Source organism: Vulpes vulpes, chromosome 9, assembly GCF_048418805.1.
Source record: "Vulpes vulpes isolate BD-2025 chromosome 9, VulVul3, whole genome shotgun sequence".
Classification (NCBI taxonomy): domain Eukaryota; kingdom Metazoa; phylum Chordata; class Mammalia; order Carnivora; family Canidae; genus Vulpes; species Vulpes vulpes.
The window spans coordinates 91,318,755-91,333,068 of record NC_132788.1 but is presented as its reverse complement, the minus strand read 5'-3'; the positions used below and the strand labels follow the sequence as shown (position 1 = coordinate 91,333,068).

General features: G+C 40.5%; 1 protein-coding gene across 3 annotated transcripts in view; it reads right to left on the bottom strand.

The window, feature by feature from the left end:
• The window catches only part of DCAF1 (DDB1 and CUL4 associated factor 1), a 73,778-nt gene that overhangs the window by 2,962 nt on the left and 56,502 nt on the right, over positions 1–14,314 (bottom strand). For 2 of the 3 annotated variants that reach the window (XM_072720930.1, XM_072720932.1), the window contains one exon: positions 2,149–2,401. In XM_072720930.1, coding sequence (XP_072577031.1) covers positions 2,149–2,401 — 253 coding nt within the window. Of the gene's footprint in view, positions 1–530; positions 2,402–14,314 lie in introns of all 3 variants that reach the window. The other variant, XR_011994392.1, reaches the window with a different exon arrangement.

Below are 14,314 nucleotides of genomic sequence, written 5' to 3'. Positions count from 1 at the left end.
CACACCAAGGGTACAGAGAATGCTCTTCCTGCCTGCTCTATTGTGAGCTCCTGGAGGCCTCTCTAAAACAAACAGGAATGCAGGACACACTACTCATGCCACCTCTATATCACCACCTCAATTCTAATGCCTGAATTGAAATGTCCTCAAATTGTCAACTATTATGGCATTTTTACATCATAAATATTCCTACAAAAATAAGGTGATATTCTTGTTCATAAAAGAATTAAGCTTTTCCAGTACCTCTTGGGCCTAAAGGAAGGAATTTCCTAAAGAGTTAAAAGAGACAGTAATTTTACAGGCCAAATACAAATTTAGTGGCTTTATATTCAAATTAAGAATAAAAAAATTAGTGATCCTCTCATGTCAGGCATACCATACTAGTGCTCTCCTACCTTGTTACTTGTAATTGAAGGAAAGAGAACTTGTATCCCACATGGCACTATTCACAGATGACAAAAAGGTTCAGTAAAAACTGCCCTTTTACTCTGAATACTGTCATGTGTGCCTTGCCCTTTAATCCTTCTTACCTGGCTCTCTGACCACGGCTAGGGACAAGGCAAGTCCTCCTCCACTGAATCACCTCAACCTCCAAATATGCAAAAATGGAAGCTTGTAAACAGCAGATGAGCAGATAAAAAGCACGCACTCCCAGCCCCCCTTCCCTCCCGCCCCAGTTTCCTCAATATACAACTTTGGTAAGAGGACTTACGTAAGAAAAAGTCTCCCTTAAGCCAAACCCACCTTCAATCTTGAGGGCTAGAAGCACATATAAGATTTATCCCAAAGAAAATGGACTTGGGTCACTGTAGAATAGAATCTTTTATACGTATGCTTAAATAAACACTATCACCCACCCTCTGCTACCACACGCATGTACATGCACACTTTTCCTCCTACCACCAACCACCAATGATTATAAAAACCAAGGATCTACTATGGGGAGCTTTGGCATAAATTGGGCCTAGGCCAGCACTCAGATTTCCTGTAAATGTTCTCTATCTGTGCTGTTCAATATGGTAATCACATGTGGCTACCAGATACTTCAAATGTGGACACAAAATGACGAAATGAAGTTTTAATTTAAATTTTAATGGCCACATGTGGTTAGTGGCTACCACATTAGGCATAATATGTGCCATAGTTGTGAGCATCATGGCCTGGTTAGCAACATGAAAATGGCTGGATATCACAGGGATTACCCCCCAGTTAGCCAGGGTAGCACAAGAACCAAGATCACAGCAAGCATAAGTCTGTCAGCAGTGACGCATGTCACAGTGATGCTGCCAGATATATCCTCTTGAAGTGGGCAGACTATAACTGCAGAAGTAGCAGACTCTTAGAGAGCTAGTAGCTGATTTATTCAGGATTCATTAGCAAAGTCAGGGGACAATTTGACTTCAGAAACCTGTCCTAAAGGGAAATTACTAGAAAAATTAGAGCTTGTACTTTATAACATAGAGGGGGTGGGGACAAGAAAACAAGTCAAAGAGAAACATTTGTCAGTTGGCCTTTAAGAGGGCTTAGGCAAAAGCATACAGGAAGACTCTTCCACAAAGGGGCTTTTACTGTATAACTTTAGAAAGAAGCAGGGAGGGCACCAGGGCACCCCATAAGCAGCTGCCAATTCTGGCTCTGTGGCTTAGGACGGGGCACTTAGGTGGGAAGCACTACCTTTTGGCCTTCCATTCTAAGGCTGATCCTCTAAAGCAGGAGTGAACAAACTAGAATCCACAGGCCAAACCAAGCCCACCACATATTTTTGTAAGTAAAGTTTTACTTCTAAAACACAGCCACAATCATTAATTTACGTCTCATCTCTGGCTGCTTTTACACTGTAACAGCAGAGCCAAGGAGCTGCAAGAGATACCATATGGCCCACAAAGTGTAAAATATTTAACTGTCCAGCCTTTACAGAAAAAAAGTTTGCCAACCTCTATTTTAAAGATAACAGCCTTTTAGTAACACAGTCTGGTAAAAGAACAGAGGATCAGAGATATGAAACTGCTTTTCCTCAAGGGGTCAGAGTGGTGAATCTATAGTTATGGGGGCACAGAACCCTTGTGTGGCTTGCTTCCTGGGAGGGTGCAGGGAAGGGACCTTCCCCTGGGTGCCAAGGTTCAGCCTCAGGGTCGGCCCTAGACTTACTGTCCCCCAGGATCAGTTCCACTTCCTCGTCTGCATCAGAGTCTTCATCCTCCCCATCCTCTCCCTCCTCTAGAAGGTTTGCTAGCTCCTCATCAGAGGGAGAAAAGTCATTGTCCCCATCCTCCCCTGCATTCTCGTTGTTGTCATCCTCCTCCAACTCCGCCTCCAGCAACTGGTCAGTGTCAAGCTCATCTAGGTCATCAGTATCGTCATCATCTTCATCGTCATCTTCTTCTTCCTGTTCTTCCTCTTCCTGGTAAGAAAGCATGAGGTCCATTAGGAAAAACAGAGAGGCCTAACCCACATGGGCCACATGGGCAGTCTTTCCCTCCTTCCCAAAGGGCAGTGGAGGAAACTGTCAGTAGAGAGAGAGTGGTAATCTAGAGAATCTAATGAAGCCTGAGACAGGTACACACATGGCCCCCAAGATACTCAAAGCACCTCTCAGATAAGGATTACTGGTCACTCCACAAAGGCATTACTGGTTACACAGCCCTTATCCAAGAAAAAACACATAGCTCATTCACAGAAGGCTCTGCCATCAACATTCTAGGTTCCTAAATACCTAATAACAAAACCAAGGGAGCTCTTCTCTCTCTCCTGCATCAACCAAACCAAGTGAAATCAGTTGGGCCACTGGAACAAAAGCTTCTACTGGAATCTAAAAATCAGTGCTTTAACAAGACAGAGGAAGAACACAACTGCTGAGTCAATGCCTAAACCCTTCAAGGTCTTGCCCTTGATCTTATAAAGAAGTAGGTAAACCTCTTAACAGTGCTATCGTAAGTATCTAATGATCCAATAAAACTGACTTTACAATACAGAACATAGATAGGTACATTTTCTGTTACAAGCCACACACAGGAAAACACAAAGTGTGCTAGAGAAACTGTCCTTCCCTCAATTCTTAAGAGATCTTCAGACAGTCAGGAAAACTACCAGAAAACTAATGAAATACTGACTGTGGGTACTGGGCTTTGTAAAGGATACATTCTAGCATCTGCCACAGATTTCAACTTTGCACTAGAATCCAAATTGTGTCTTCTGCTTGAAAGGAAACAAAGACACCCCTGTTTTGAAAAGAGTAACAGGTATTCCCAAATAAATGTGACCATCATTCACTTATCCTTCTCAAACACCAACTGTCAACCTTGCCAGTAGCAAAAGGACTCTAATTCCTGCAATAATAAAATATAAAATTCATTTAATACATCATCATCCTAAGGAGAGTCAAAAAAAGAATAAGCCCAAGATATACAGGAAAAAATAGGTAAAACACATTTTTAAAAGTGTTGCTGGGGGAAAAAAAAAAGTATTGCTGCATGCCAATCACTTAAAAACCTAAAATGTTGTACTTATTTGGCCACTAGTGTTCATCATCTATAATATAAACTAGACTAATGTTCAGCAGAGAGAGGAGCCATGCTTTATGGACTTTTGATAATTTTGGAACCACCCTTTAGAGACTTTTGATATACTGTCTGGCCCAATGACTTAGACTTTTCAACAATTTTTGGCAGCTATATGGGAAGGACTAACCCCTTTACCCAGTAAACCTAAGGCTTGTACAAACGTGTGTATGGTCTAAACCAGAGCTTGCACATGCTTGTATATAAGAACACACATGATAGCCTAGATCACTGTTCCACAGCCTAGGCCACATTATTACCTCCATATGGATGGCTACTAAGCATTCACTTACTGGAAAGGCATTGAGAGTGCTTGGAGGCAGTAATGACAAACTGAACCACAGACAAGCTCCTTAGCCCCTACAAGCACATCAGCTCATACAAATACTAGGAAAAAGGGAGAATGGTCAAAATTCAGGGAAATAATCCAAAGTGCTTACCAGATTACAATTTTTGCCTCTCTTCAGGCATATTTTCATGGCCTTGACCAAAATTAGTTCTAATCCATTAATAAAGTACCATAGTTAAAAACAAGTACACTAAAGAACAGAGTATCCATAGCCCTATGGTTCTTAAGCCTCTATGGGACAATATAATTACATTTAAAAATTAAGAGAACTTTTTTATTTTTATTTTTGATTCCAAAATTAATACACAGTTACTGATACAGATGCACATTTGGCATTATTTAAAGAGTATGGGACAGGAGAAAATGCCTGGGCTTTGGGATCAAACACGCCTGGTTAGAATCTTAGCCCTGCCAATTACATGGTGTGTGAACACGGGCAATTTACATGAATTTTCAACGTCCCACAACTTTTAAAGGTCCACAGCTGAGTGGGTATATAAAGGTTACATGGTTCAAACAGGAAGCTGTTAACCAGCAAATTTAAGTAGACCCTTCTTTTTCACTTCTAAAAATATCAAAGCCTAACTGATCCAGAACTGCAAAACAGCTCCTAAATCAAAAGCATTCTTAGAGGGATCCCTGGGTGGCGCAGTGGTTTGGCGCCTGCCTTTGGCCCCCCACGCGATCCTGGAGACCCGGGATCAAATCCCATATCAGGCTCCCAGTGCATGGAGCCTGCTTCTCCCTCTGCCTGTGTCTCTGCCTCTCTCTCTCTCTCTCTGTGACTATCATAAATAAATAAATTTAAAAAAAAAAAAGCATTCTTAGAAAATAGGTCAATCAGGGTCTGAGCTCTGAACTACAGATAACATTCCAGATTATTACAAATCTAACCTTACCTAATCTTGTAGAAGAAATAGTTTATATATATTCATCCTGGAAGGCCATGAGGACTTATGTGACCATGACAGGGCAAGGGAAACGAGTAGGAAAGTCTACCTGAATCCATCATTTTTTAAACTCCATGGTTAATGACCAATGCTGGTTTAACACGTATTTTGTTATACATGGATATGGCCGTATACTCACTTTCTAAATTTTAAATCTGAAACCCAAATCATGAAACAGAGGCTCACAAGATCTGTCCAAAAAACTGTAGAATCTGGGGCGCCTGAGTGGCTCAGTCAGTTGGGTGTCTGACTTTGGCTCAGGTCATGATCTCAGCATCCCGGGATCAAGCCCCACATCAGGCCCCATGCTCAATGGGGAGTCTGCTTCTCCCTCTCCCTATGCCCCTCCACTAGTGCTGTCTCTCAGATAAATAAAATCTTAAAAAAAAAAAAAGAAAAGAAAAGAAAACAAAATACAGAATCTAATTCTGTAGCTGAACCCAAAAGTGAGTTTAGAAAGTAATTTTAGCAGCATTCTCTGCTGGTTTAGTTACCTAGTTGGTAACATGAGCCCCTCTCCTTCATATCTAAAGAATTAAGGAGTTGTCAAAAGTGGTTTAAAAAAAAAAAAAGGAAATAAAAGAAACTAAAAATTATTACTTAATGAAAACAAAAATCTTGGTAGAATCCAGAATTGTCTCATTTTTTTTTTTTTTTTAAGATTTTACTCATTTATTCATGAGAGACACAGAGAGAGGCAGAGACACAGGCAGAGGGAGAAGCAGGCTCCATGCAGGGAGACCGACGTGGGACTCGATCCGGGACTCCAGCATCATGCCCTAGGCTGAAGGCAGCGCCAAACCGCTAAGCCACCCGGGCTGCCCATAAATTCTACTGTTAAGTCAATTTCATGGTTATCCAAAACCCCAAACCCCTGCAAATTAAAGAACCCAATTCCCCTCCTTGTACAGAGAGGAGGTCAACTGGTATGAGCTCCCTCCACTGCCCTCTGATCCCATCTCCACATCTGAACCTGACTTAACCCTGGTCTGAGTAGGAAGCCAGCCTTTCATTCATACTCTGCACAGCAGTCCTCTCTGGATCTCATTACCACTGCCACCCACCTGCCACCCCCACACACCCACCTTCAACACTTCTCTCCACTGGCTTCTCACCTACTCTGAGGAGGGTCAAAGTTGCCCAAACCTAAAGACTGCTCCATCCACACAGGCTCCACATTGCTTCCAGGCCTCCAGGTACCCCACCGCCACTTGCTCACTCATTCCCTCACTCTCTCCTCCTCTAACACTGGACTCTGACTTTTACCCCATCACTCCATAGGGCAGTAATTAATGGTGTTTACTCTGGAGCCAGGCTGCTGCCACTGAACCCAAACTCTACGGATGGAATAACTGATTTTTGGATGACTTACTTTGCCTCATAGGGTTGTTGCTAGGGCTTAAGGGAGGGAAATAATGTGCACACATGTATGTATATAATCACTTTGAAAAGTGCCTATTATATACAAAGTGTTCAACAAAAGTTTGTTGTTCCTGTTACAATGACTGAAACCTTCCTAAAGGAACAGGAAGGCCTGGAGAGCCAACCATAGGGCTTCTCTCTGGTGACTGACACCAATCCTGGCCTCTACAATGGGCTTATCTGTACCTGGTCTCTTGCAAATCTCCTCAACCCAGAGGTTCCTACAACTTTAATTTCTGCCTTCATATTTCCTCTAATTCCTAATTCTTGAACTCTCAGGTGGCTCTATCCATTCATACCACAGAAACTTAAAATCTCTTAATTCTAAAACTAACTCTAATTCTAAAAGCACCTTTAAAGCCAGTACCTTTTCTATACTTCTCCCAGTTACCAGCTGAAAATCTCAACTATCTTTCACTTCTCCCACTCCTATGGCTTCAAATCCAATTGACTACTGTTTCCCACAAATGTCAGGTACCCAGGACTCCCTCCTACCCACTCTCATTACACTCACTAATGCATCTCCCTTCTCTTGCCTGTCTCTAGTCTCTCCAGCTCTCTATAGTCTTATCCATTCCCAGAACCAAAACCACAGGAGATCCACAAATACTGACCATGTTCCAGAATTACAAGGGAAGCACTACTTATTGAACAACTCTCTAATGCCAACCTCTGTGAATCCCAATTTCTTGTTAAAGAGGTGAGTGGCTCCTACTCAAATGTATCATCAGAAGCACCTGGGAAAAAGTTTCCCAAAATACAAATTCCTAAACCACACCCAGGGTCCAGCTGACAGAGCTAACCTTTACAAGTGAAGCTCACACAGATGGATTTTGGAAAGTTTCCCCAGAAACTGTGAAGTGCACCCCTAATGAAGAACCTCTGTATAAGTATCTTCTAATGTTCTCCTTTTCTGTAATAATATACCCTATCCACAGACTCCCAAAAACAGAACTAAAAAGGTAATTCCAGGTATTTCACTGATGTTCTCTGCTACATCCAACTGTCCTGTTGTCTAGAACTTAAACAATTTGATTTTTTAAATCAGTGCATTTGTTTCTAGACCATTTAAAATTCTTCTTGAATACGTCTCATTTTCAAGAGAAATAGCTTTTAGCATATATATATTTTTTTCTTTTAGCATATATTACCTTCAAAAATATAACCAACCTCTTAGAAAACCAAACTTCTGATCATACTTTAAGAACAGTTAATCTAAACATCAAGATAACTTTATAAAAATGTAATTAAAACCTGAGCTTAGAGGTGACTGAGTGGCTCAGTTGGTTAAACGTCTGCTTTCTACTCAGATCATGATCCTAGGGTCCTGGGATTGAGCCCCACAATGGGTTCTCTGATCAGCAGGAGGCCTGCTTCTCCCTCTCTCCATGCTGCTGCCCCTGGCTTGTGCTCTCTCGTAAATAAATGAAAGAAAGAAAGAAAGAAAGAAAGAAAGAAAGAAAGAAAGAAAGAAAGAAATGAAATGAAATCTGAGCCTACTCTTCTTGACAGTTCATTCAACATGTCTTATCTTATAAAAGTTAAACTCCTGCTTCTCTTTCTGACAGTTGTTCCTGGTGTTTAACAATCATTAAAAGGTTCATTTCAGAGTCATAAACTTATGGTTTTTCATCTCATGGGTAGAATCTAACTCACATACATTTAAAAAATTTAGTGGGGAGAAAAAGGTCTTTTAGGAATCAATGACCAGGCTTATAGCAGGTGTGTAATCAGTAAAGACTCTTACCATCCGCTTCTAGGCAGTGGAGAACACACAGGAAGCACAGCACACAGTGTGTCCCAGATTCCAAAATGGAGTGGAGAAAAGAGAGCATTATTCCCTTGTTTTTTGTTTTTTAAATTTAAGGTTAACTATAATTAGTTGAAATGTATTGCCTTTTCAAAATATAGAAACAATGATCAATTACTAATCTGATTTTATAATTTTCCTAAAAGCCAACATCAAAGTTGACTGAATTGATTTGTAAAAAAACAACACAGATACCAAAATTCCAATGGATAGTATGAGCTTTGATAAATGACTGGCTTATCTCTGCTTTCATCAAATGCCTGAAGGCTGGAGGACTAGCAACCTTAGGAACCAAATATTTATGGAAGCCAAATACATCATAGATGTTTTCATTCAACAATATATTGATTCCATTTGTTCCTTCTTGTTAATCTCCAAACTTACTGAAATGTAAGGGCAAAAAACAACCATTTTTATGGTATGTAAATTATATCTCAATAAAGCTTTCTAATAAATATTTATATAGGCACTTTATGCTGGACCATTTTATCAGGTGGCAGCTGATCATTCATACTTCTAATTTTATTTTGCTAAGGTGAAAAGGCAAATTCAAAGTGTCAGTCACAGGTGCTGGCATCCCTGAGCCATATAAGTCATACCTGGAACATCTGAGGAGACCTGAGAGCAGATATTTAGACTAGGACAAAACTTTGAATGGCAAATGACTTGCAAGAAAATTAAGTCTCTAATTTTAAAATTAGGTGAAGCACACAAAGGAAAGTGAGTTAAAAATAAAATCAAGCTGGCACAGGGAAGAGAGAAATCTAATGGAAATAGTAATAAATACTGCAAAATACTACTACTGCAAGATTCCAAGTTGACACGTAAATCAACAGAATTCAGGAGACAAAGGAAATGTGCTTAGATAGATATGGTATCTCCCACTAAAACAACTCTAAATCAAAATCAAAATGCCAAGGGCTTGAGAGTAAAACCAGATCTCTAAGGAGGTCCTTCAAAAATGCAATGCACCAGATGATCCCTAAGGACAGTGATGTCATTATGTAATGAAACAAGCCTTGAAATCAAATCCAGAAGCAATGCTAACTCACCTACATTGCCTACACAGACACATAGTCCACAATGGCCTAGAGCCATTCATTAGGGCCTTCTTGAGCCTGCCTCTCTCGACCTTGGCTATTTGTGACAAGAAAGTCTATTTTTCCTTCCTGTACCACAGTCAGAAGTCCTAACAACTACCCTACCCAGCCCCCTTTCTCCTTCTCTCTTAACCTTACCAAAAGGAAAGTTAAACAGAAGCATAGGAAAAGAATCAAGAAGTCCCTTCCCTTAAGTTGTTCTTTTATGGTGGTCTCTTGCTTCCACAGCCAGCCATGAAAAAACTCACTTCTCATCACTTTACGTCTGCAAGAAGAATGAGGCCAACCCTGAGAACAGCAGCCTTCCAGATCCCAAGGTGTCTAGGGCAATGCTAGTTTTACTTCTCCTGACCTCTTCCTCAAAGATAATAGGTACCACATGGACTGGATCCAGGTGACAGTCCCAAGACTATTACTGCCACTCCCTCATAAACTGCAAGGATATTAGGAGGGTAGGAATAATGGTATTGATAAATAAACTCCATTCCTGCTTTAAATTTACAGTACAACGTGCAACATCCAAGAAGCTTGAGACAACTGAGAAGTGGTAATGATCTACAGGTGACGGGGGTAGTGATGAATGAAGCCATAGAGGATGAGATCGTCTGTACCACTGTAACATACTGACAAATAGCTCAACAACATCATCTTCTGTATCTATTCAAGGATAAACTACATCATGTTTCATGACAGTTATAGTGGAAAAGAGTATGCATTGAGTGAGGTGACTAAGATAACAGTTGGCCACTATTAAGAAACCACCAAATCAAGGTAACCATGTAACATTTGGAGGATCTAGTAGCACTTGTGGGCTCTGCTACCAAGAAACACTACCAACACGTCCAAGTTAAATAGTATAATACTCAAGAGAACGTGAAGATCCATGTCACAAAGATCTCAAGTGAGCCACCTGGTTAAGCGACCAACTCTTGATCTCAGTTCAGGTCTGGATCTCAGGGTTGTGAGTTCAAGCCCCATGTTTTAGCTCCATGCTAAGTATGGAGCGTATTAAAACAAACAAACAAACAAACAAACAAAAAATCCTCAAATATCCTTCTGAAGACCTCTCCCTTTTGTCCATATCTCAAAACTCACATGAACTTTCAACAAAACAGGCTCCTTCTCCTCCATGAAACCAAGGAGATCACTGAGGACTCTCCAAGCCATGAAGCTGGAAAGCATTAACAGAAATCCCCTTCCACACTAGGGAATTCCCTAGAAGCACTGGGTAAAGTGGTTTAAACTCCAAAGCCTGTCTTTTAATAAATAAGGCATTCAAAAACCATGGTAATGGGCACCTGGGTGGGTTAGTCAGTGAACTCTCTGCCTTTGGCTCAGGTCATGATCCCAGGATCCTGTGATTGAGCCCTGCATCAGGCTCCTTGCTTTTCCTTCTCTCTGTCCCTGCTTGTGCGCTCTCTCTCCCTCTCTTTCCCTCTCTGTCTCTCTCTCTCTCTAAAAAATAAATAAAATCTTAGAAAATAACAACATGGTACTGCTTCTAGTTTCCAAAGTGGCATGTCAGCTGGAAGTCCCCATCCTAACAAGTAAAAAGCTGAACAAACTGAAAAATCAACAACTCTTTTTAGATTTGACAGAGGGCTGGGGGTCACAGGGGCACAATGCCCCCAAAATTGGAGACACCAGCAAGAAAATGCAGAAAATTGCAACTTATCAGGGCATAAATCCAAAAGGATAAACGTCCATAGGAACCAGTGCCAAGGTTGGAAAACCTGAACTATAACTGATAAATTACTAAACACAATTCTGAGGATAAATCTTCAGAGAGAAAACTAGAAAGACCCACTCAACTGGGCCCCCACACTTACATGAATTTTACCTCCAGGAACTTGACCAGGTTTTCATAGTGAGTACTGGAGAAAAATCCCTTTGGCCTTCCCAAAGAGGGCAGAGGGGGGACTATTTTGAAATACACGAGAGCATTCTGTTCTTTTTAACAAGGCCTCCCCTTCGGAGAAGTATTTAACTAGAGGCTAACCTGCTGGGAAACTATCAGAGCCTAACTGACCTGGGGGAAGGGAAATATCCAAACTCTAGTCCACTGTAGCCCTCCTTTCCCTCCAAAACAAGATGGAAAAAACTCAGAACCATGTGTGAAGTTCACAGCACAGAGATATAGACTCACTAAAACACTGAGACCTACTTATAGGACTATAAAACACTTCCCTTCCCCCAAACCTTGCCACCATATTATTAAAGGCCAATTTACAGCAGGTCTTTTCACCCAGCACGTCATATCCAGGTATCAAGAAAAGAAAAAAATTACAGGATGCCTGGGTGGCTGAGTTGGTGGAGCATGTGACTCTTGATCTCAGGGTAGTGAGGTTGAGCCCCAGTCATCAACACACGTTGGCTATAGAGATTGCTTAAAAATAAAATCTTCGAAAAAAAAGAAATGTTAAGACCTACTAAAAGGGGAAAAAACACAGTTTGAAGAGACAGAGAAGGCAATGGAACCAGACTTAGATATGACAGGAGTTATTAGATGAGGAATTTGAAACAACCATGGTCAAGATGCTGAAGTGGCTCTCTAATGGATAAACTGGACAGTATGCAAGAACAGACAGGCAATGGGAACAGAGAGATGGAAATTTAAAGAACCAAAAGGAATGCTATCAATTAAAAACACTGTGACAGAAATGAATGGCTTTGATAGGCTTTATTAGTAGACTGTACAAAGCTAAGAAAAGAATCTCGGAGCTTGAGGATATCTCAAAAGACACCACACCAAAACGGAAAAGCAGAGAGAACAAAGACTTAAAAACACATAACAAAATATCCAAAAACTGTGGAATGAGTACAAAAGGTGTAACATACACATAACAGAGATTCTAAAAGAAAAAAAGAAACAGAAGAAATATTTGGGGGCACCTGGTTGGCTCAGTTAGTTAACCAATCTGACTCTTGATTTCAGCTCAGGTCATAATCTCAAAGTTGTGAGATCAAGGGGCACCTGGATGGCTCAGTAGCTGACCGTCTGCCTTTGGCTCAGGTCAGGATCACGTTCTGCATCAGGCTCCTACAGACAGCCTGATGTCTCGCTCTATGTCTCTGCCAATGTCTCTGTGTCTCTCATGAATAAAATGAAATCTTAAAAAAAAAAAAAAAACACAAAGTTGTGAGATTGAGCCCCACATCAGGCTTCACACTGGGCATCGAGCCTGCTTAAGATTCCCTCTCTCCCTCTCCCTCTGCCCTTTCCTCCCCATTCACTCTCTCTCAAAGAAAAGAAAAGAAAAAAAAAGTATTTGAATCATGATGACTGAAAATTTTGCCAAAATTAATGGCAGACACCATGCCACAGATCCAGGAAGCTCTAAGAACACTGAGCAAGATAAATACCCCCAAAAAACCTACACATAGGGACATCATTTCCAAACTACAGAAAATCAAAGATTAAAAAAAAAAATCCTTAAAAGAAGCCAGAGGAGAGAAAGAGACCTTAAAAAGGAAAAAACATAAAAACTGTACCACACATCTCCTCAAAAACCATGCAAGGAGAGGAAAGTGAAATACTTAAAATGTTCAGAAACAAAAAAATTGACCAACCTAGAATTCCATAGCCCTGTCCTTCAAAAGCAGAGAAAAAAATTCTTGGGGATCCCTAGGTGGCGCAGCGGTTTAGCGCCTGCCTTTGGCCCGGGGCGTGGTCCTGGAGACCCAGGATCGAATCCCACGTCGGGCTCCGGTGCATGGAGCCTGCTTCTCCCTCTGCCTGTGTCTCTGCCTCTCTCTTGTGTGACTATCATATATATATATATATATATATATATATATAAATAAATAAATAAATAAATAAATAAAATTTTAGAAAGAAAAGAAGAAAAGAAAAGAAAAGAAAAGAAAGGAAAAGAAAAGAAAAGAAAAGAAAAGAAAAGAAAAGAAAAGAAAAGAAGTTCTTCTTCAGACAAAAATTGAGGGAATTTGTTGCCAGTAGACCCATCTTGCAAGAAATGTTAAATTCTTCAAAGGGAAGGATAATGATCAAGGTCAGAAACTCCAATCAAAATAAAGGAAGAGCAGTGGAGAAGGAAGTAAAGGTAGAATAAATATTTCAGTTATTCTTTGTAGAAAATTTTTTTTTATTTTGAGAGAGAACGAGTGCATACACAGAGGGTGGAAGAGGCAGAGGGAGAGGGAGAGGCAGACTCCAACTGAGCAGAGAGCAAGCCATAGGGCTCAATCCTAGGACCCTGGAATCATGACCTGAGCCAAAGGCAGGTGACTAACTGACTGAGCTACCTAGGCATCCTTATTTTTTTTTTATAATGGATCTGTGTACAAAATAGTAACAGTTTATCCAAAATAACCACCAATAATGTGTGCTTATATGATTATGCATATACATACATATTCTTCTGAATGCTTACACATAAGTAAAATAAAGGACAGCAATAAAACAAGGAGGGAAGAATTAGGATTATTCTAAGGTACTTGTACTACCTGTAAAGAGGTAGATTATTATTTCAAAGTGGACTTGGATTACTAGAAAAGGTATATAGCAACCTCTAAGGCAACCACTAAAAAAATTTTTTTTAAGTATAAATGTTAACAAAGAGTTGAATCCTATAAAAATGTTAAATTAAAACAACAAAAAGCATACAAAGAGTAGCAAACAAAAACAGGAATAAAAAACAAGGGCAACACATAGAAATCAGTAATAAGTACAGATATGAAGGGAACTATACCTATTTTTTCCTTAAGGTTTTTTTTATTTATTCATGAGAGAAACAGAAGAGAGGTAGAATCATAGGCAGAGGGCGAAGTAGGCTCCCTTTTGGGAGCCTGATGCAGGACTTGATCCCAGGACCCTGGATCATGACCTGAGCCAAAGGCAGATGCTCAACCACTGAGCCAACCAGGTGCCCCGAAGGCAACTATACCAATGATCACTTAGAGTGTCAATATTCCAAATGCATCAATTAAAAAACATTATCAATGTGAATCAAGAAACAAGACCCAAGTACATGCTGTCTACCAGAAACCCACTTTAAATAGAAAGACACATACAGATTAAAAATAAATGGATAGGGCAGCCCCAGAGGCTCAGCGGTTTAGCGCCATCTTCAGCCCAGGCGTGATCCTGAAGACCCGAGATCAAGTCC